This window comes from Trachurus trachurus, assembly GCF_905171665.1.
Source record: "Trachurus trachurus genome assembly, chromosome: 3".
NCBI classification, from domain to species: Eukaryota; Metazoa; Chordata; class Actinopteri; order Carangiformes; family Carangidae; genus Trachurus; species Trachurus trachurus.
In genome coordinates, this window is record NC_139893.1 from 12,941,310 (window position 1) to 12,965,158 (window position 23,849).

The window sequence follows — 23,849 nt, forward strand, 5'->3', positions numbered from 1 at the left end:
ATGGAAGCAACTTACAATAAACGACTTTCCCGTAAATCAGCAAACTTCCTTTTCTTCACTTTTACATGTCAAATCCTTCCTGCTACGTCACTCAATTTCCCATTTTTGTGCATTTCTTTAAACTTGTCCTCTTTTCTTCAAAGTGGGTATTATTCAAGACTTAAATTAGTCATACTAAAATGAATGCTCTTTATTTGATAAAAGTAGATAGCTGCAGAGGACTGCCATAGGTGCGAGGCCACAGAAACCTTTGGTTTGAAGGACATGAACTGATACTGATTAGAGGATATGATCCTTGATCAGTGGCTACCATGGTGTGTGTGTGCATGTGTGTACACAACATGTGTGGTTAGGTGGCTTTCTCCTGCGTCCCAGGATGTGGGCTCCCCGTCCACCTGTGTCTCCACTTACAGCGTCTTCAGTGCTCTCCCAGTTCCTCTCTGAATGCCTATTCTCATCTCAGCCACACTGATTCTAAACCAGCGTGCTCCCCAGAGACACCACCAACGCCTTCAACGCCACCGCTTGCATAACACAACCTGCTCAGGGTAAATTACAAAGTCCCACCACATATTTTGTCCGACTCACCTGGCACGGCATTGATGAGGTCTATAATTACAGTCGTTATATTCATTCAAGTTGTTACAAAACATTTTTTAGATTTACAGTATGTATATATTCTCTTATATGAATATACTATGGCCAATATTTTGTGCGCGTGTCAGGATTTAATTTGCTCATTCTGGAGGTGCTCAGGCTCTATCAAAGAAGACCACCTCCCTGTGTAAATGTGATTTTTAACTAATGAAAACACAGTATTTGTTCATTTCAGGTGATTATAAAATAATCAAAACATCATCATGAATTTCATATTCTTCTTATTCCAATTCATACCTCTAAATCCTACACACTATTCCTTTAAAAATAAACAACATGATACCACAACATAGACCTACATTTGTTGTTGGTATGACATTTGTCCAGAAGACTGTTACTTTGAATGTCATTTAACAATTTAAAGTATTTGACAATATAACCCTGTGCCCTATATTCATATATGATATCTGATTGTATTTCCACCAGGGAGACTGATGGAGCCATTGATAACCAACTAAATATACCAGCTGAATAGCATGAAAACAACAGAGACATCAGCCACCCAGCATGAGACTGAAATCCATCAACACAACCCAAACCCTAAAAAAAAGAGTTTCTCTTCAAGACAGAAGTCGGAAACACAATCTGTTGCTCTGTGTTTGGTGATTTTGTCAGACAACGTTGTGGTGAAAAATAAATCAATGAAATGACTCACACTTTATCATGTAGTCTCAATGTGCCGTGTCAGTTCTTTTTCAAACTTGGGTGACACTTTATAATAAGTACACTTTTAAGCATCATTTATAATACATGAGTACTCATTAGTATGTACAAACACAGTTAAAAATGTTTTACTCATCATTGATAAGCACTGACTGTATTTATAAACTACATACTAATGAGTATAAATGTGTGATAAATGAAGAAGATTTTTAATTATTTATTTATTTTACTTAACAAAACTTCTGCTGTCTTTTTAGAATTATTGTCTTGTTTTAAATGTGTCTCCCTTTTTTGTCTTTGCATACAACATGACAGGGAGAACGGCTTCTCGCTCCCATGTTAAACAGGTTTTTCATGGAAGTGATTAATAAAACTGAATTTGAATTTGAAATTGGAGAATTCAATATTTATTAATGCTTAACTAATGCTTAATAGTGTGTACTTATTATAAAGTGTTACCCACACTTGTTCAGTTTCCTGACAATAGAAACAGAAATACAGATGTAGATGAGAACAGCCTTATTGGAAATCCGACTGTATTAATGTATATGAGCACAGCAAGTATGAGAGAAAAGCAAACAGATAAAGAGATTGTTCATGTTGTTTACAGCTCCACATCAGTTTTCAAACAAGCCATGGGATAGAATTTGTGATGATTAGCATTAAAAACAGCTGATACAAGCTGTGGAAAATAACAACACCATAAAGGCCATTGCTGACCATAAAAACAACCCCTCTACAGGACTGAGGAGTCAGCAATACAGACAAATCAGGAAACCAAAAGGACGACAAGACGACGCAGTAATTCCTTTTAATTTTTCTGGAAAAACTTTCAACTTGCAGTTATTCCTCTTTTACTTAATTTCCTTGAAGCGCTGCCTTTCACGAAATACATGCTCCTTCCTTTAAGTTTCCATTGTAGAGCAATACATTGAAATGTTATGGAGCAGATGGCCATGGTTACGTATGTAGGCAACATCAGTTCTGTTTGTCCCTTGTCTCTAATGGTTTATTGTGGGAAGCCTCAGACGCCACAAAGAGATGTTGCAACACAAAGAGAACCACATTGCAGACACTGACAATGTGAGCGACTCCGTTAGCAGAAATGCACACAAGCATGTGCCTCCTGCTTGCTGCAGAGGTGGGAAAAAATCAAAACCTGAATTGAGTACAAGTACCAATACCACAATACTATGGTTAAAACTGCTACTCTAAATTCAAAAGTAAAAGTGTATGTATGTTTCCATGAAACTGTGCATTGGAAGTAAAAGTACTCTTTCTGCAAGTTGGTTCCTTCATTGGCATCCCTGGAACTGTGACGCTTTTACAGTCACTTCTCATCAACGTATACATCTGAAACCTCATGGGAGACCCAAAGAAAGATGTATCATAGCTCGGAAATATAGTGTTTTAATCGTCTGGTCTTATCATATTTTGCTGGTTTGTTGAAAACCTGAGCTCATCCCATGTTATTTATTAAAACTGTAACCTGAAAAGACTGTATCCAGAGTATCTTATAGTCTCCCTTATAGGAAATGTGCAAGTGAAGTAATAGTATAGGCTCTGACTCATAAAGTTTGAAATAGTATATAGTTAGTTATTCTACGTGTTTGTTGTTGTTGTCAAAACATTCATTCACATAAAAGCCAAACCCAACAAATAATAACTCAATTTTCAGTCTCAAGTCCTTCTATAGACTTCAACCCTTAAAATCCAGCATCAAAAATATACTTTTTTGTTGTTGTAATAATTTACTAAAATAGCTGGATGCTGTAGGTTTTGGCTAACAGAAGTAATATGTATTTACAGCAGCAGGATAGTCTTCTTTGTAATGAAGAAGCATCTCAACAAATGTGACTTATTTAGACAAAAAAGATAACAAAAGCTTAGCTCCTAGTTACAGTAATAGGAATAGTTAATTGCTGGTTTGCATTTTTTTTCATGGGTTTTGTTGACAACAAAAAAATATATGTAAATAGACTCTTAAAAGTACCACTCTGACTCTGTGTGGCAGTGTATACACACTAGTAGAAACATTTTTGTCACAAAAATCACTGCTTATTAACAGGAATTTCTTGCTGCCTGACAGTACGTAGATCTAAACTACAGTGATTGACACATGTGTATCTCCTTTGTTTTACTTTGACAAAAACTTAAAACCTATAATTTATTTCAGAATTTCAGAGTTTTATTTCATTTAAGTGTTGGTGGATCAACTTAGTTACCTTTGGATAGAGGCAGGTCAACTGTTTCCAAGCTTTATGCTAAGCTAAGCTAGCCAGCTGCTGCTGTCCAGTGGACAGGTGCTGGTCTTTGTATATGACTCTTGACAAGAAACCAAAAAGGTTATCATAACATAATATTATAATATACATGTAGTATATATAGAGTATATAAATATAGTCATATATCGATATAGTACCTATTATAATGTCTGAAAAACACGAGCCACACTGCTGTGTATCATAAATATAAGTAAGAATCATTACTATATTATTTTTAATTCAGTCTTAGATTTGCTATTGGGGGGTGGGGGTAGAATCAGTTTCCTGTGACAGTTTTTGAAGTTAGTTCCTGTTCTGTGGAACTTAGATAGAACTCCCCCATATAGATAACCACACACACACACACACACACACACTCAACATGCGCTCACCCCTACGCAAATAAAGAGACACAATATTCCATGTGTGGTTTTATTCAGTGATGCATTCATTAAATATTCTAATTTAAGTGAAAGGTTTTATCCAGAGCTGTCATATGAAGAGCACATGACTTCTTTCACGATGTGATCTTTGTATGAGTCATTAGAGCATATTTTGTCCCAAAAAAAAGAACTGCCCAACCCTAATTTCAGTTTAGACACAACTAAGAGGGTTTCTTTATTTCTTTTTAAAGGGGTTATAATGTATATGTTTTGTATGTGTACAGTATGTCGGGGTTATTCCTGTGTCTTTATGATATTGAGCTTTTTTTGTTTGTATAGTAGCATTTTCAATAGAAGCCAGATGTCCGTACAGCAGTGTACAGTATGGCAGTATTTACAATGACTATTAGAAAACCATGTCTTTTGTAACAGGGAACTGAAACTTTTTCTTTGTGTGTTGTGTTTGTTTGTGTGTGTGTGTGTGTGTGTGTGTGTGTGTGTGTGTGTGTGTGTGTGTGTGTGTGTGTGTGTGTGTGTGTGTGTGTGTGTGTGTGTGCGCGCACATTCTTGAATGCTTAAATCCAAACATGCGCACTTCCCATATAACCACCATGCCAAGTTTGACGTATAAGATGACAGTTGTCTGCCCTCTGGTTTTTGATGACAAACTGAATGAGACATGGATGTAGGGATGAGGAAAAGGAAGAAGAAGAACGGGTGTCATTGTCTTACTCTGATTCATGCAATCATTCAGATCTATGTCCTTTCTCTGTTACTCACTAGAGATGTGATTATGGCCTTATATCTGAGTTTCCCTATCTTAGTTATCTTAGATCCTTCTTTTAGTTTCATTTAGTGTTTTGGTTTCATCATTTCTAAGCCAGAGTAATGAACAGCATGTGTTTATACTAAATGACAAGTCTCAGTAGTGGAGGAGTTCCCTGGAAACAGCGAAGTGCTATGTTTTATCACTGAAGTGACAAAACCACAAAACCAGTGCCTTTTTAAGATTTCTTTTTGATCAAGTAATTCCTCGTTGTCCAAGACCATATGAAATTTTAAGTTCAGACCACATTTTTTTCTATATAGGAATTGTAGATTAATATAAAATTTAACCTCCTCAACCCAACTGAAATTTGTTTTTGTGCAGCCAAGCATTGTTCGAAGAGTTAAATTTAGAGTTGTAATCAAGGTTCAAAATATCAATCAAGATTCTTAATGAACTGAACTAAATTATGGAGACAGGTTGATGAAATTATGCCTCAGGCATTCAGAACTTTCTACTTGGTGTAACAATGCAGTAGCCTATTGTAGATTAGAATGTTTCTTTCATCAAGCGTGATAAAGTCACTCAAGCACTGCAAGAAGCAGACAGAAAACATGCTGTGTATACTGTGCACAATTACTTCTTTTTTTAATCTTGTTATTTTCCATCTCACATGCACCAGTGGTTTGTATTTTAGCACAGTTTTACAGTCAGGTTGTAGGGAACATGAGGATGAGAATTCACCACAAACATCAGGTTTTCTTATGTTGTTTTCAGATTTCAGAGTTTCGGAGCTGACATGACAGAAAATAGTTCTAGGTCAACTCATAACAACAAAGTAGCTGAGTGACTAGACGGTATAAAATCCAAAAAGGCTTTAGTACACTTTGTGAGAGCAATTTAATAATAATTCAACAATCAAAATCAATCCTATATAAAAATATGATTATATAAAGACAAGCACGTGTATATTTCAGTTTAAACAGTTTTATTAGAAATTGTATATAAAAAATGATGACATAAAAGTCAAATAAGACTGATAGTAAAACCTATCTGTAAGATAATGCCACTTTGCATCTAAAAATCTGATGCAGTTTTTTTAATCAACTCATGTAACTGTAAATATACAACAATATCTGAGAAAATTTCCTATTTACTCTGTCCAAACGGTCATCACATAAGGAAGTGACCCAAGTGCAAAAACAACAGAGAGAAGATGATGCACACTGTAATAAATTGCAGTTATGAGAACTAAGTTGCCTAAATTATCATCCTTTAGACTTTTTTATTTAAGTATTTGATGATATGAAAGATTTGTTAATAATGTCAACAGAATAGATGAACATTAAGAAGGCTATATACAAAATATGCTAACACTGAGCTGCTTCTTAAGGGATTTGTTATTTGGTACCTTTATGTCTCCACTGAGACTGTTATGAATTTAAAATGGTGATAATGGCTTTTATGTGAATTCACCTTGTCAGTCTATGTCAGGAACATTGATAATGGCCTGTTGTACATTTTTGTATGGCACACGCTGAAGAGCACACAGTTCAGGCAGTGATAGGCATGTTGTCCCTGTAGCAGGCTGACCTCTGGGGTCCAGTGTAGCTGCACAGGTCCTGGTAGATGCGAGCCATCTGGTCACTGGCATCAGACATATCCAGGTTTGGGTTGTTGCAGTAAGGCTGAGAGCGACGCATGTTCACCGCCTCCAGCAGATGCTGGCAATTCACCATAGTGATCTGTCAGAGGGAGAGGGCAGTGATTTGTATTTTTCCGTCTTGGTGTCAAACTGCAATCTCTAACTATGTTTATTCTTCTCAATCGGTCAAATGTTTGAGTGATACACATGTTATGACTGGATTGGTCTTACCTGCACGATGACCAGTTTGCTCTTGGCATTGTTGAGATCATGGAGCTCCTCTCCAAAACATAGAGTAACTGTGGGATCCGGAGGAGGAAACTGACCGTCCTGGTACATCTGTACAGCTGGAGCAGAAAAAGTATGTGAGCAGCTGTTCAGATCATGCAAATGATGTGCTTATCAATTGCTTTAAACATTGATAAGAAATGCACAAGTTTTGCATGGACTGTTCTGAGGTTTCAATATTTAAGTCTTACCTTGAAGAAATCTTCCTGTGTCAAAAATCTTGACGACAGCATCCCTCTCCAGTTTAGAAGGCATGGGGCTGTACTGCGGACCCACTTCTCCCAGCCCACTCCAGAAGACACGGCTCTGGCACAGCCTTTTGATGAAGATGCCCTCCTGGTTAGCACGGACCAGCACACCTCTCTCCAGGTGGCCCAGGAGCTTGCGAGTAACTTGTCGCTGGCGGTCGTATTCGATGAGTTCAGCAGACGGAAAGTAAACACTCTGCATGCTGTCTGAACTGTAGAGGGCACCACGACCCAGGTGCTGCTGTGGAGAAATCCTGCAGCCATCAGGATGAGTGACCATTGTGTTCTGCATCAGCTTTCCTCCATAGTAGAAACTGATCATCATTTGGGAGAAAGCTAGGAAGGAGAACATAGTATTAAGTGTATATCCTGCATGTTATACTCCTTCTGCCACATTATTAATAGCAATGTTTATCCCTGGATCTAATGTTATCATGACATAAATAAATACCTGAGCCAATGGTGCCTGACGGCAAAGGGTCTTGATGCAGTGGGAAAGCTGTGAACAACAGGAGGAAGAGGTGAGGTAAAGCAGCTTTTTGACACAGTGGACATGACCACAATGTCATGTCATTATTTTGCTGCATCATCAGAAATACTATTTCACAGCACAATCTCCCAAAGAAATAATCAACTTAGTCAGCAGAGTTCAACAGGATGTTAGTCAATACTTCCATTGCAGAATCCAACAGACAAGCAAATAACCTCTATTTAGCACCCACAGCTGTTACTGAGCTTTCCACTGTGGTTATTCTTGAAGACATTAAAACTCATCTCACATATAGGGAACACAAAGTCTTTGTTAAGAGATTTTTAAAAAAAGAAGAAGAAGAAGAAGACAGAGACACCCAGACTAACACAGAACAACACTGACAGAAATGTGAAGAGCTAAATGGGTGGGTGGAAAAGCTGTCTTACCACTGATGCTGCCTTGGGACCAATATTCTGGACTGGCCTGAATGCTACAGCCTTCTTCCTGCAAAATACAGCAACACAATAGGTTGTTGTCAACAAAGCACCTTTCATTTTTTTGCAGCTCATAAGCATGAAGTGTGTGTGTATACTGCACAGCGAGTGTGGTCAAAAAAAAAAAAGTAACACAAATGCTGAGTGACAATAAAAGAAACGTGCATCTAGAAAAAGATGTGACAACAGGCAGTGAGAGAGAGGTGATGCTGTGAAGTTGTGAGTTGTGAGAAGTTCTCTCACCTCTTTAATGAGCTCTTCTATTTCTGCAGGGCTGCAGTCAGTCATCTCACCAGAGCTGGTGACTGGCATGGACATCACTGAGCTTTTTCCATCTGTGGGTGCAAGTGGTTCAATGTGACTCTTATGATAGTATAAAATGGTGTTACTTTCATGATTCATGTATAAAAAGCGACATGCATCCTCTAATGATAGAACAGCAATATGCAAATTGTGTGTTAAAGGTCGCCAGTCCTCACTTTCAAGATGGTTCAAATGTCAAAGAAGACTATATAGGAGACACTAAAGCCACAATAACGAAAAAAACTCACGCTTCTGCTCTTCCTCGGGTACAATGCGGTAAACTTTATATGGCTCAGAGATGTCAAGCTGCGACCTTTCTGTCACCTCCTCAAAGTCAGGACTTTTGTTGAGAGCACAGCGGAGTCTGGTCTTCCATGTGGCAGGTTCAGCTTTGTCCCCCTCCTTGAATTTGCCCTTAAACACAGCCCAGGCCTGTGGAGGGAGAGACTAAATATTAACTATGGTAGCCTATTGTAAAGTAAGGTGGAGAAAGAAAGAAAGAAAGAAAGAAAGAAAGAAAGAAAGAAAGAAAGAAAGAAAGAAAGAAAGAAAGAAAGTATATTTACAATAAACATAATCAAATGTTGTAATTTTATATTAACTGAAATATTTAGTGTGAAAATATACCCCCCCCCCCCCCCCTTTTTTTTTTTGCCTATTCAGTTTAGTTCCAGTTCCAGAAAATTAGCCAAAACAAAAACTTTTAAAAACCTGACTGACCATTTTCTTTTGGCACCCAATATCCACTACGATGTGTTATTATTAAATTAAAGTTTTTCACCAAAACTGCACCTGCACCAATCTAAAGTCATCTGCCCATGGTACTACACAAGAGCGCTGTCAAACCTTGAAAATGGACGCGTCTACTTCTTGGTTGTAATCCTGTTTCCCTGCGTGTTTCCATGGGATGCGAAACATTGTGCGGCTTTCATCCTCCCACAGCAGCCCGGAGTACTGGCCGCTCTGGATCTGCTCCACCAGCCACTGCTTCAGTCTCCGACCTCCAGTGTTAGACATCTTGATGTTTTTGATGCGTTTACTTGTATCTAAATGAGAAGGAAATAATTCACTCTACAGAATATCACTACTTAAATGTATTCACACTTTTCACTAAACATAGCAGGCTAATAGAAATCAAAAGTAAAAGCACTTACAGAGTGATAAAAGAGCTGACTCTTGGCCCTGTGTGAGTTATCCTGAGAGGCTGACAGATTTCTTACGCTAAGATTTATCAAGTGAGCTGTCAACTACATAGACTCAGCAGGTTTATTGCGCTCCGTGTTATGAATGAAATAGCTGCGTCGTGTTGACCAATGAGCGCGTCGAGCGTCAGTTGGCCAGCCCATCGCGGAAGTGTTGTTCTTCTAACTGTTCGCATTTACGAGAAATGGCCTGACAGAGGCGATGGTTGTAAAGTGGCTGCCCACGCCGCCGAGACGTGGTACTGAACAAACCCGGAGAGTCACAAGTTACTCTGCTGTGGGGGATTTTTGAGCTGTGCACGGGAGGAACGCGTCCCCTCCACACCCACGCAGCCTCATGACAAACCTCAGGTTTACTGTGCAGGTGAAGCAGCCTGCTGTCTGAGGGGGATCGAGGTTAATCCCTGGATGTCCCTTTTGCACAAATACTTGTCTTTTACCAAAATACTGCTTTCAGAAAGGAAAACACCAAGGTGGAAAGATGATAAGTCCAACTCTATTTGGTGAATAATAGGCTGTTTGATTCTATGATCAAAAGGGGATTCACATTGAACTCTGTAAAGGATCAATGTTGTTTTTTCCATCCACTGTCTTGATTGTTTTCCACCAAGGCCCACATGGGTCAAATGTTATATGGTTACTGATAAATAAAGCTCTTTTATTCACTGACTATCTATCATAATGTCAAAACATTTCTGTAATATTCTGGTTGAATGATTATTAATTGCTTGATTAGTCAATTGTTAGAAAATAAATGCTGAACTATTTTCTCGATGTAATAATTATTTATGTCAATTTTCATATTAAAATAGGTCCATCATGTCTGTTGTAAGGATTTTCTGTCATTTTGATAAAAATCCAATTCAATTTAGTTCAAGAAATCCACTGTGATCATCATTATTTTAACTTGATAGTATGCTGATTTCACCTTTCCCTGAACAGATTCAAGTCTTGTCAGTATTCCAGTTGCATTCCCTTTCATTTGATACTATCTCTTGCTAACTTTGCAGGAAGCCTGACTTATGCTTTCTGTTTGTGATTACAGATCAAAGACCTCCTCCCTGTATGCCTTGACAGGAATTGGCCTGTCTGAGCATGCCAATTTATGTGAACCATACACATGTCAATTTAGCAGGTCATAAAACCTTAGAATAATAACCTTAGAATAAGCATATATATATATATATATATATATATATATATATATATATATATATATATATATATATATATATATATATATACATACACATATAAATACTGCAGATACAGAGAATATCATTATAGTTTGCTGGTGGATTTAATTAGAGTAACTGATGTTCTGGCCAGGTATAGGTTTATAATGAACACATCTGTTTCATTAGACACCTTGTCTAATAAAACACCAGGTATTATTATTAAGGTTGAACGATTAGTTGGGTGAAGTATAAAACATTGATTTAATTTGATTTCCATTTTACAAGATAGAAGCCATATCTATATATTTTTGTATATGACACAAAATTGAATGTTTTGATGGTTATTAGTTTCTTGTCAGGTGTAATGCTAACTATATTGTGTTCTGCTTCAAACATAAAAAACTAAGTTGCTTGAACAACAGAGACATATTTTTTTATTTAGGTCTCTATAAGCTTTGACAGTTAAAACTTAAACTTCTTAAATTTCTGTTGTTGATACATGTATGTAATATGTTTGATATGATATACATACATTTTTTTCGTAACGTCTTCAAATTACTCATTATTGTTGTGGTGGTGTTTATTTGCATGAAGCTTATACCACGTGATTTGAGTAAAACCCAGAAAGCTGACAAAGAACAGAAAAAACTATTTTGGGGTTTACTCAGCGCGGTTATCGAGCTGCTTCATGAGACATGCAGCTGATTTACAGAGAAGCTGTGCACATCAATACTGTGCATATGCTAATTTTCTCTGCCCAGGATTTCTTTCACTTATACACACAGACAGACAACGTGGTGTTGATAGTGCAGGTTTATTAGCATTTCCATATTTTTTTGTCAATCACTGCATTTTATTATAAAACAAAAAACTCCATAAATACACAATTAAAAAAAATAACGGTACCCATGAATTTATAACACAATTTCCCTCAAAATCAGTTTTGTCACAAAAAAGATATAAACATATACTAGAGTTTCAGTAAAATCAGGAAGACTTTCAGAGATCCTTCATATGTGGTTATACTTTTACTCAGTTATTCTTTATGTAGCTTCCCTGTTATAGATCACTTAAAGGAACCTTTTGCCAATTTTTGAAACTTACTGCACATATTTGTGTTAGATGCATGTTTCTTAATGACATGAACTGATGCACAGTTTGTTAACACATGCCACTATGGCTTATCTGATATCAGTTGAATGTAGAAAGACAACAGGAGGTTTGACTGTTGTGCTTTTTGTCTTTTGAACGAGTGCTCTGTCTGATAAGATTTCAGTAACAGTTGTGTTCGCTGGGACACAGTGGCTGGAAACTGACTAAACCGACTCAGAGCTTTATCTCTGCAGCTATCTGCCGATGTTAATTGATATGGACTCTGTTGCACACATGGGTACTACTATAACTTGTAAAGAAGTAAGTGAAATATAAAGTACCAACTACACTGAAAGAACAACATTCAACTGGGTGTAAACAAATGTTTACTACAAGGGCAGTGATGTGCAACAGTAATATATTTATTGTAACATCTGTGTGTGGCCAGCATCGTTGTTTTGTTACTGTGTATTTTACTAGTGCATGCAACGGCAATAGTGTTGACACTTTTGACAAGCTGTAGCGCTTGTTTCCAGTGGGATGTAGATTATTTTTATATACAAGAATTTAATGCTGTCAGTCCAACAAGCAAGCTAATTTCCAAAGCTGCAGTGTTGATCAAAGAGTTTACCATTCAGAGCCTGGACAGGAAAACTTCAGAATAACTGGGCTGAAAGATTTTCGGTCGAAGTGGTTGTAGATTTGTGGAATCCATTGCCAACCAGCAGAAACTGGTCATCCTCATAAGAGGCAAGATTTAAGACAGCATCAATGAGTCACATCTTTTAAGGCTAAAAAGCTGAACATTGAAAGTGTAAAGTGACCACATGGAAGTAGAGTGTATTCATCATAGCTAAGGTGCTGAGGTGTTTAGAGTAAGGCGTCCGTGAGCACCGATACCCCCTGTTGTGACTTTAAGGGAGCATGGGAGGTATTGGTAGTGAAAAGAGTCAGTAGCCCAATTCTAAATCAACCTCCACTGCTTAAAAATGACTATGATGCAAATACAGTAATGTTTAAAAAAAAATGGCTTGGCTTATAAGACGGGAGAGGGGGTTGTAACATCTTATGCATTCAGTGTTATACAAAGGCCTTCAAGTTGGTTATAACTTAAAGGTTGATTTGGAATTGAGTACAGAATATTAGCTACTGCCATTTCCAGACAGAAGTGGGCAGGACTTTAGCATGGTCAGCAGCTTGATGTTTCAGCTGCTGCCTTCAGGATCATTAGGGTCAGAGGGCAGAGCACCCACACCCTGGTTTATCCAGCGCTGGTCTGCTCCTCTCCTCTGACTTGCCTGTTGCTCTGTGTACTGGCTCAGCAGGATCGCCACCTGCTCCTGGTCATTGAATGGACTGGGACGGAAATTGGACTGTAACCACGCTCGGTACTGGGGACAAGAGAAGGGACCAAAAAATACAGTTGTGTTAAAGTCAAATTACATCCTGGTGTAATGAGAGAAAATAAGTGCATTGAATGATTTTTTCATTTTGTTATCAGGGAATAGTGTTTAAGGATTGGTGGTAAAACACATCAATTAAATACATTAAACAAACAACAACAACAACACATCAGAATAACTAAATTAATGAAATACTTTCTTTGTTTCTGGGAAATGTTGATGATCTGTTCTATTCCATTTTGGTTTATTGTTGTTTTAGTTGGTTTGCATTTAGTACGTGTAGCTTTTCTTTGTGCTTTGCTTTGTGGTCATAAATATTGTAGGTGTTTTTCTCCATATGATCATTAATTAATGTTATCTGTGCTTGATGTATTAAGTCCATTTTGTTTTCAACAAGGTTTGATTCACTTCTGTTGAATTTAGGTGTGTAACAGCTTAGATCATACGCAGTTCATTTGATTCGGATCTTGAGAGCGCAGTTCTTACCATTCAAAGAGTAAACTGTGAGTTTCGTGGTTTGTACTAGATTTTACCTGACTGATGAGCACAAATATAAGCTGTATGTCAAAATAAAATAATACACTTGTTGAGTTTCTTCTGAATAAGTGATGATGACTAGAATAAGTAGGCTGCATGTGCTAGGGCTTTGTAGACTGGAGGAAATGGTCAGACAGAGAGCCTTTGATGAAACGCTTCTCAGGAAATGCTTCTCTGCAGACATTCCTGTTCAACCAGTCACCTGAGATTCAGGATTTCCCCTTCACTCCTCTTACACTCCCATTTTGGTTTAAGAAAAATCTCCACTTTAAAAATGCTCAATTTACTGTATTTTTATCATATTGGAAAGTCATGGCATGTATAAATGAATCCAAATAAACATGTCCCAATTGTGAATGCGCAGATCTGTTGTTCCTTAAAGCAAGCAGCATTTCACAGGATACATCAGAGTTGCCCGACTGAATGGACAACAGGTCTGCTAATGACAGTGTAGTATGTCACAGTAAGCAACACATCATAAGCAGCCAGTAGTGATTAAGTTTTATGATTGGACTGCTGGGTTATATTACGTTGGTTCATCAAAAATATGACAAATTCTATGAATTAGAGGCGCTAGGTTCTCGGGTCTGTAAAATCACCAAGGTGCCACCAGTAAAATCTAGAAATGTATGTTTATACATACACACTGGAAATGTGTAAGGTTTGAAACAATTAGCTAATTAGTGGAGCTGCTCCATTTTTGGACATGTGTGGACAAGTATTCTGGGTGCAGCGTCTTGGCACTTTTAATCTGCATGGCATTCGTGTTTGTAAGGCAAGGCGATTTTATTTGTATAGATAGATAGATAGATAGATAGATAGATAGATAGATAGATAGATAGATAGATAGATAGATAGATAGATAGATAGATAGATAGATAGATAGATAGATAGATAGATAGATAGATAGACTATCTATCTGTATATCTATCTTAAGAGCTGAAAGCTCTGCAGCTTTGTGTTACCACCAAGAGTAATGCCTTTTGAGGAAAGAAATTCAATGTTTTTATATTTATTGTCATTAGAATGGCACACATCACAGACAGCTTGTGGTCAAACTAGCAAGGAACTGCAATTTCTCAAATTATGTCCAGGAATTTTGAGCTCTTTTATGCAATATCTTATTCTTTACGAAATTCAGCGAAGTGAAAGTCACTATGAAAGTAATACATTCATCTTCCTAAAATTAGTATTCTCACTGGTATCCTAAAAGGAAAAGCAGTTTGGCGCTGACTCATAGGACCAAAACAACTGTATAAACAGTATAAAGATAACACATCAATAAGTGCACTGATATCAGGTGCAAGAGTCTGCTAACAACAACTGTGTCATCTTGAAAAAGAAAATGAATCTTGTCCAAGCCACAAAGTCTTTTCATGGGGGCCACCATTAGACTAAAAATGAAATGAAATCAAAACATAAAAACTGATGTGAAATGTAAAAGAAAAAAAAAAGGAAACCGGATTCCCTTACAATCAAGAATGTGTCCTTCAGTTGGTAAGTAACTTAAAAAATGAAACAAAAGCTTGTGTTGGGTTGGCTCAATAGCAACATTTTTTGATTCTTTCATAAGACTGGATGTGCATTGCAATATATATCGCGTGCCTTGTCACAGTGACTTTGGGGCAGTGTTGTTATAGCTGCAGTAGTAGTAACACAGCTACACTGTCATGTTGAGGATTCCTCACTTTCTATTTGAGGCTGATGTGGGAAAATCACAAATACACAAAGCTCATTTCCCTTAAAATCCTAGAAATCAGTGCAAGATCTCCAAACAATGAGCATTTTTTTCAGCCATGTTATGTTGCAAGGTGCTGACAGTAATGCCTAACACGTGATGAGCAGTACCAAGCTGATGCAATCTCAGTAACCCCCCCTACAGTTCCCCTTCTCTACTCAGTGGTTAGGGTGAACCATTGTCTTTGTCAATGTCTTTAAGATTTGAACCAGCATTTTAACGCAAGGATGTGTGCACCTGTCATATGCTCAGTTACACCGCTTGACAGTGGAAAAAAAACAAAAACGCTGCAAACCAGACTGGACATAAAACCGGGAAGTTTAAACCACTTAGTATTTCCTATACGTGGTAATACTCTTCAAAGTGAATGTAGACAAATCAAAACTATGAGCTGTGTTGGCGAGGTCTTTGTCTCCAAAAGAGCAGAATCATGAATTATGTTCCCTAAAAGGCTCCTCGCCGAACACGAAACATCCATTGTACATATCCCAACCAAACAGAGTTCAAGTGACAAATAAAAAAACTCATATTGGAGAAGCCAGAAGTCAAGATTTGCATTGAATAGGATAATTATATTATAGAAAAGAATTAGGACTTGCTATAAGAATTGATGTGAATTATTAGGTTTTTTCATACATACCGAATAGCAGATAATAGAAACCAAACAACAACAAGTTTCCCCTCTGCACCAAGCTCTCCTGACAGGTTGTGAGTAATATAAAGCTACTGGTAGAACATATCACTGAGTAGAATGATATGTTCTTGAGGGCTGAATGTTTTCTGTAGGCATTGTGTGTGTGTATTCGTCATATCATTGTGTTCCTTTGTTTGTGTGTACCTCTGAGACCTGTGTTGTCTGGTACTCCTGCAGCTGCTGCTGGAAGCCATAGTTTGGGCCGACAAAAGAGCGGACAGCCTTGACAGCAGACAGACAGTCCTCCCAGTTGTAGTGTGTGACGGTCATCAGGTAGGCCACCACCATGGTAGTGCTGCGGGACACACCTGCAAGGCTACGCCAACACGAGAGACACTGGTTGGTTTGGTCATCGTTATAGCCTGCTGGGTGTTTAACACTTACACTTACTAGGAATCAGTGAATAACAGAACAGGTACTGAAGGATTCTCACATTGCACCTTCATGCATGATTTAGGATAAATGCAATATGAAAAGGCACATTTGTTTTTGTCAGGCATGTTTTGATTCTATTCTTTGAGGAATGCTTTGACTTTTGACATCCACAAATATGCAAATAAGGAGATGGTTGCAGCTTTAGGTAGGAACCTACCAGTGAACTAGACAAGAGCCACCATTCAGGCGGCATTCATGGATAAAGCTGATGCACTCTTTAAAATGCTGTAGTCTGGAAAGAGAGAAACACACAAACAATAAAAAAAGGCAACAACATTGCATTATCTAATTGTATTGTATTGTATTGTAATGCACATGAGATGTAAAAGCAAAAATTTTGAATCAAGTATGACAGTAGTGTTTCAGTCATCAAATCAGGAAACCAGCTTGCTGTTACTCAGGTAGAGTGGGATAAGGTCGTAAAGCTAAAAATACAGCAAACACAATACTCATTGCAGGATATGAGAAAGGACACCTTGAACTGAAACTGAGGCCCTAACTTTGCACTACAGATCTTACTGAAACTGTGACACTGTGACAACATGATACTCTTCTGATTTTGACTGTAGAAACTGCAGGTAAATCTCAAGTATACTCCCAGTATGGGACAGGTAGTTTTGATAGATTTTTATTAGTTCTTAAAAACAGACATGGTTAAGAGTCGTGATTTCCCCCCCCCCGCCCCCCCAACTACTCAAGCCAGTCATGTGAGAAAAGGGTCGGTCAGCTCAAACAAAGTTTGCGGTAGACCAGAGCACAGACAGTAGCGACAGACAAGGGAAGTAAATGTCCTCGTTTTTGTCTATCTGCAAAATTACATTCGTTTTTAGCAGTCATTACTCTGTGTCTATAAATGTTAATGCGATTCATTCAGACTTTAAAACAAAGCACAGTAATGGTCCCGGCTTATGATGGACCATACATGTTTACATTATGCCCTCCACATGGCGCATGCTATGACTCACAGAGCCTGTCAGTTTAGAGTCGGTCTGTATCTTTGAGCTCCCTGTCTAAGAGCTAACACAGTACTAATTCTACTCTACCCCAAATAAACAGCAAAAGATCCATCCCCAGAATGTGAGTCTACTTTGAAATAAAGATGAGCACAAAGCAGCACAATGTAATGCCACTGCTCCTCAAATATCCTACTTGTTCACTGTCAGGAAACACTGATGGTGTTTTGCATAATCAAGAACTGCATGGCTGATAGCACTGTCTCCTGAGGACCAGATGCTGATTACTCAATAGCAGACAGAATAACAGACTGGAGCTAAAATAGATTGACTGCCACTTTTCTTTTTTCCTCCTTCCTGAGATCCAACTCCCCTTTAAAAGATGTCTCCTCAGCACTTTGTTCTGTCTTCCTAGCAAAGAGGTTTCCGGCCGTCTTGTTTAATATGCAGAAAATTACCTTGTGACATAGTTTGAGGTTTTGACCAGCTGAAGCCAGAGAATACTGAAACAAAATAAGCTACTGACCCATAGAAGATCCTGGGTGCTTATGTAATTATGGGTATGGTATAATCAATTGCAATGATAAGTATAGGAAATCATTACACCACCAGGTACACAATGATTCGTTGTACAAATGCACATCTCATTTTGCAAATGTTGGATGCAAATCAGTTTACACCTTCATGGGTCAGTGCACATTGTGCATTAACACCAAAGCATTCTTTTCATGAGAATGATCACAAAAAAAGAGGAAACGCTGGCCCTCTGCAAAGATGAACGTGTGCATGTTAGCAACTCTATACATAAATAAACTAATTTGTAAGGTAAGGACATTCCAGAAAACATTCTGTGCTTACATCACGCCACTGCACTCAGTGTAAATTCTGTAATAACCATTCATTACTGACCATCATAGAAATTAATGTTTCTGAGGCACAGATCAGGGTTGGAAACTTTTGTTTTGTGTACAAAGCTTTTTGAGAGTTTTTCCCTTGCTCTCATAAGAGTCAATGGTTGGCTGTCATTTTAATCACTGTTTCGTTTATTGTGTTATATGGTTATATGGTAAGTGATAAAGGCAGTTGAAACAGTTACTCCGTGATTAAGGGCGACACGAATGCCCCTGGCCACTTCCTGGCATCCATCCCAAAGCGCAGACACAAGAGCTTCATGAAAGTTTAAGGGTGTTCAGACAGCTTCAAGTGGCTACAGTTGCTCCAAAAAAAAATGCAAAGGCCTTGTGAGAATGACAGTCTCTCCTCTTGGACCTTACAAATGGGAGGGGCCATCAGGCCTGACTAGAGGGGCCCCTGGCTGGTGGCGAGCATGGTGGGGCGGCAGTTGGCCTCTCCACTCCCGTCAGTCAGACCAGTGATTGTGACAGAAGGGGTTTATTAAAGCCCTAGGTGGTCGGGGCTAACAGCCAGATGTCACACAAAGGTTTCCTTCCTCTGCTGCCTGAGGCAAGGACGCTTGATTGCGACAGTGGAGGTCAGACACCTCCAGCCCAACCCAATCAGCAGTATCCAACTGAAACTAAACCTCAATTCTCATTAACTTTCACCCTGCTCTACATTCTTGTTTCACAGGGCTAAAGCAAACAACAACCTTAATGACCACAGAGCTCAAAGTCATCCTCAGAATTAAAAAGAATTTTGCCTGTATTCAACCAAACAATATGTCACATGTGTGTCTACTGTGAGTTCAGTCGGTTAATTGATCATCCTACAAAGATTCCTCAGTTTTGCTTTTTGTTTTGTTTTTCTCCCCTTTTTAGCACAAGTTCCCTCATTGTAAAGTCTTTGTCAGTCCAGATTCCCTTTTGACCTTTGATTGATGTAAAGAGCAATGTGCCTCCAACAGACATGTGTCAGCAGCAGTTCTTATCCTGTCATTAAAGAGTATAATGTGTCAGAGGTCTGTGAATACATCAGTCCATGCATCAACTCTGACCCACCAGTAGAAGGCACTAGTGCAGCAACAACAACATGAACCCATCCCGTTTCAAATTGGATTTCTCTGCTGGGGTCGCAAGACATGACAGTGCTCTTTTGCACTAATGTTTAATCTGCAAACTGTGATTGATTCTCCTAATATGTGCCCTTAGTGTTAAATACAGAAAGACTAGTGTTGCATGAGGTCAAAGACTCAGAAATACACAGAAATCATGATAGATGACTAATGTGTTGTGTTAGCAACCGCTCCAAGGGTGGAGGGACAGCTCATACCTCTTTCAACACTGAGTCTGTCTCCGGATGAGCAACGACACAATGGACACACACACACACATCTTGCTCTCTCTCCACACGCATACAGAGACACACACACACACACACACACACACACACACACAGAGACAGAAGATAAAAATGATGCTGCTAAATATTCAGTAACATTAAAGAATCTTGGGGTCCATTAGCTCATGGTCACTTTACCCTCTGATGTACTACTGCTTAAATTTTAAAAGGTAATAAATTCAGCAAGCCACTGTCAGTAGGCTAGTGAATATCTGAAAATAACCAAAGGAAACTGTGCAAAGGGCTTTCTGTCAAAACCCTCAAAAATCATTATCTACTCTTTGTAACGGTCTGCGTGCCTGTCACACTCTGGGAGCACATCTGGTGAGTGACAGTGTTGAAACCATACTGTGTGACTCATCACAGCTCCAGAGATTCACACAAAGAGGGAGATTTTTTAAAGAGATATAAGCTGTACTAGTGTGTGTGTGTGTGTGTGTGTGTGTGTGTGTGTGTGTGTGTGTGTGTGTGTGTGTGTTTGTGTCTGTTTGTTTACTCACAAATTCTGACTGGAAGCATCAGCTGCATGAATACAAAGGTACGTCATGTCCTGTAAAATAAACATGCAAAACGATATAACACATATACCTATATTACCTATATACCCATATATTAAAGCAGAAGTAAGCGATATTTTTGTGTTAATATAAGTCTTAAATAGTTATATCTTCCGACAGCAATCACTTACATAGAGTGTTTGGACCGAAACACGGGTCTCTCAGTCCCTCTGCTCTGCTCTGAGCCGAGGAGAAAACTTTTCTTGTATCCTACAATTTTTATCCAATGAGGAGAGAGAACGGCATGAAGGGCTGTATGGTGCAGCAAAGGGATGCGCGTGAATGTGGTGACGTAGGGACGAGGACCAATAGATCCATGACGAGGGCGGGTGCTGCTAACTCCATCGGCTGACAAGACGTTATGGTGCGTTCAGGGCAGCCCGTAACTCGTGTTTTTCCGACCTGTGAAGTCGTACCAGTTCGATCTGGTGCGCGTTCACAGGTCGGAAGTTACGAGTGGCCGTTATAGTGACTTTCACAGGTAAAACAGGTCGGAGAAACACGAGTTGCGGGTTGCCTGGAACGCTACAAAGTCGTCAGTCGTGACTTGAAGCTGTAATTTACGGTTTCAAAAGCCTACCTGGAACGCAGCATTAGCCAAAACGACCGGATCGCTTACTTCTGCTTTAATGGCAATTGCTGTCAATATAGTTTTGAACAGACGAGAAGCTGTCACTATCTTTTATATATTATTATTTCATTTATTGAAATGTTTTTGAATGACTGAGTGTCCTTTTTGGTGTCCACCATGTGGGGCTGGGCTCCAATCTCGCTGTTTGCTTTGCTACAATGACAATTAAAGCTTTCTATTTTCTACTTTTCTATTCTAATATCTTACCTAAATGTAAAGCAACATGCACCTGTGATCAGCGTAATATTTTACTTACTATAAATATTTTCTTTTGTTTAGCTTTACCTAAATAATCATGGAGTTAAAATTATTTTCCACCGTTCAAGACAAACACACTTAAATTTTCCATTAGTACATATGAAGAATATGTTGTAAACTTTGCTATAGCAAACAGCTAGGATGGCAAGGCCCTCAGAAACAAATCACTACTATACTCTGTGAAAAAAAAACTTTCATTGTTGATTTATTCATCTAGTTATTACACCAGATTTTAGTGGCTACAGCATTTTTTTCTTGGTTTCTGAAATTATTAGCACCTGTCACTAACCACTATCTATTTCTGCCACAAAGCTCTCTTGCTCCAACCATAACTCTTCACCACCCCCAGCTGGCTGACACAACACATCACAAAATTAAAAAGATATGCACAATCATACCAAAGATTTTCTCAGAAAGTACTGGTTTGATTCATAACAACCTGTCATGAAGACACTGAAAAAAACACGAGTCAGACCTGGAATGTCCACTAACCTCAAACACAGGCTTAGCATTGTTGTACACAGACAGGATGTGGGTGATGCCATTCTTAGACAGACTTTCTTTGTTTTCTGCATCTACAACAAGGAGAGAAAGGAATATATATCACCAAACAAACAACAACAAATTAGACCAGTTACTGTTTATAGTTAACTGCTGCAGAGGCAGATCTGTGTGCTGTTTACTCTTGTGTCCTGCAACATAAATTTGGCACTGTTAGGCATGTGGTCACTTGCTCCTGTCACTTGACACTTCGCTTAAGCCATCATGTAGAGCCATCATCATGGCAAGCAGCTAAAGTTAGAAATCTGCACATGCCACATTAACTGGGATGGGGTAAATCAAGAGAAGGGAATAACACACTAACGAGTGTTAGCTCTTATTTAATGTGAAATAACACTCACTAGGCTCCGATCTATTTTTTGTCAATGAGTTAACATCTTTTCACAATCCATGACAGAAAAGCGACTTTCAGTTTCATAATCTGATGTTTGATAGCCAAAACCTGACTCCATAATACACTGTATAAGGCTGTATTTAAATTGAAAACCTTACACAGTAAATAAGAGCAAAATGCAAGGTTTAAAATACCATAAAGCAACATGTTAAAGAATATTGATTGTTAAGTATATTCTACTGTGTCAATCCCTATCATTGGCCTATCGCTGTGACCTGCCGTGTACACCAAATTCATAAACATTAAATCAGTTTACATCATGTTTGTCTTACCTCTTATATTCCCAAGGTACAGCCCATCGACAACCTGTGAAGCAGCAGTCACAGACATGTTGCATTCAGGTTAGACATACATTACAGTCCAGCTTCAAAAACTTCACTTGAAAGGAACAAATGTCGTGGGTTGAGCCGGATTGGATTTAAGGCTTAAGGCTTAAGAACCAAAGTACCAGCAAAGGAAACGTTCCCTGTAGCCATACAAGGCCTGAAGCAATGATGCATGATTATCAGTACAAGGTGATGAGTGACAAGCAGCCACTGAACATTACTTTACTGGTGCTCTGGTACAGGTGCCTAATGACTGTAAAGCTCTGAATTCACACACAACTAACACAGTCACAACTGCATATTGTTGTTTTGTCAATTAAGAATAAGGAAATACAGGTGCTTGTGCAAATGCTTTAATAGGAAATTAAAGGGTCTTTCTGTGCAACGTGACTGTGGTTCCCAACACAAATATAGCCTTTGAGGTTTCACATTGTAACTAGTGTGTAATTTGGCATTTCACTAGCCAACCATCAGCCATTAAATGTCACAGTATCATGAGCAAATGATGGTGTAGTCTAACAAGGCAATAGTCTATAGGACCTTAGAACAGTTAAATGATTAGGCTATTTCATTAAAAGGTCACAGGGCTATAAGGTCATCAGCTGAGCAGAATATGGATCCAGTGCCTTCCTTGAGTAAAACCCAATTCGAGCTTTCCAGCTGATACAGGTTGCAACCACCTACTGCTTTTTTTTTTTTAAACAGCCCAGATCTCAACCTTTGGGAGACATTGGGACTTGTTAGCTACATAGACGTTATTGCAACACTGAAGAGACGTGCATCCAGCATGCATCGGGTTCATTCACTCTGCCAATCGCACAGTACAGTAGCTAATCAGTGTAAGACAGAGCCAAGCATGTGACGTGATTGATAAACAGTTGAGTCAGGCGTCCACCACCACCACCGGGACACTTAGCAGAGTTTTTACCACTGACAACAACTTCACACCAGAACGAAAACAAAACCACAACCTACCTTATTCATTCCATTGCCCATGGTGACTCTGAACCAGACTCCTTTGAGCTGCTACACTTTAATATGCTGAACAGCAGCTGAGGTTATGTTTGCATGGACTTTGAATCCAAAACGCGACGCGGCTGCACCGACCTACTTCCAACTCATTGAATAATACAAGCGGAGGGAGGGAACCGTCGCTATGTTGTTTGCCTCTTACCCGACAACATTATGAAGTTCCACTGAGACAATAAATGTTATTAATCCGACACCGACAACAGTTCCGTCATGCTGTGTCGTCTTCCGGATTGTTTTGACGTGAAACAACTGCAGCTGCGGCTTCATCCGGTAAGTGACATCATCACAGCATGCCGCCGTCAGTTCAGCTGTACTTTGTCCCAGCCTTCACCTTCATGCTCACACAGAGTCTCCTTCTTCTGTCTTTTGCTGGTTGG

At 38.8% G+C, this 23,849-nt stretch overlaps 2 protein-coding genes across 3 annotated transcripts; both read right to left on the reverse strand.

Moving 5' to 3' along the window:
- Positions 1-5,472: 5,472 nt before the first annotated feature.
- irf8 (interferon regulatory factor 8) lies at positions 5,473-9,458 on the reverse strand. The gene is made up of 9 exons (XM_084000429.1): positions 9,338-9,458; positions 9,030-9,229; positions 8,432-8,615; positions 8,124-8,215; positions 7,833-7,890; positions 7,366-7,413; positions 6,858-7,250; positions 6,610-6,725; positions 5,473-6,478 (listed from the first exon to the last, which is right to left on the reverse strand). The coding sequence occupies exons 2-9, from the start codon at positions 9,198-9,200 to the stop codon at positions 6,287-6,289; spliced, it is 1,254 nt and encodes a 417-aa protein (XP_083856555.1). The 5' UTR covers positions 9,201-9,229; positions 9,338-9,458; the 3' UTR covers positions 5,473-6,286.
- A 1,909-nt stretch (positions 9,459-11,367) lies between these two features.
- dusp22a (dual specificity phosphatase 22a) lies at positions 11,368-23,736 on the reverse strand (the record flags this gene model as incomplete). Of its 2 annotated transcripts, XM_083998982.1 has the most annotated exons (7): positions 11,368-13,046; positions 16,172-16,343; positions 16,620-16,694; positions 20,214-20,263; positions 21,652-21,734; positions 22,387-22,420; positions 23,416-23,736. In XM_083998982.1, 7 exons carry the CDS (start codon positions 23,434-23,436, stop codon positions 12,861-12,863), a joined length of 621 nt encoding a protein of 206 aa, XP_083855108.1. In that variant the 3' UTR covers positions 11,368-12,860. The 2 variants fall into 2 exon arrangements, with proteins under 2 accessions (XP_083855108.1, XP_083855107.1); XM_083998981.1 differs by lacking the exon at positions 23,416-23,736 and having other exon boundaries at positions 22,387-22,444.
- Positions 23,737-23,849: the final 113 nt, after the last annotated feature.

What these genes read in the sequence shown, in the direction of transcription:
- irf8 (XM_084000429.1), bottom strand. Translation starts at nt 9,200, where the DNA reads ATGTCTAACACTGGAGGTCGGAGACTGAAGCAGTGGCTGGTGGAGCAG. An exon ending in ACCCGAGGAAGAGCAGAAGC is followed by an intron (nt 8,216 to 8,431) that starts GTGAGTTTTTTT and finishes TTGCACCCACAG; the next exon opens with ATGGAAAAAGCTCAGTGATG. An exon ending in TAGAAGAGCTCATTAAAGAG is followed by an intron (nt 7,891 to 8,123) that starts GTGAGAGAACTT and finishes TGTATTTTGCAG; the next exon opens with GAAGAAGGCTGTAGCATTCA.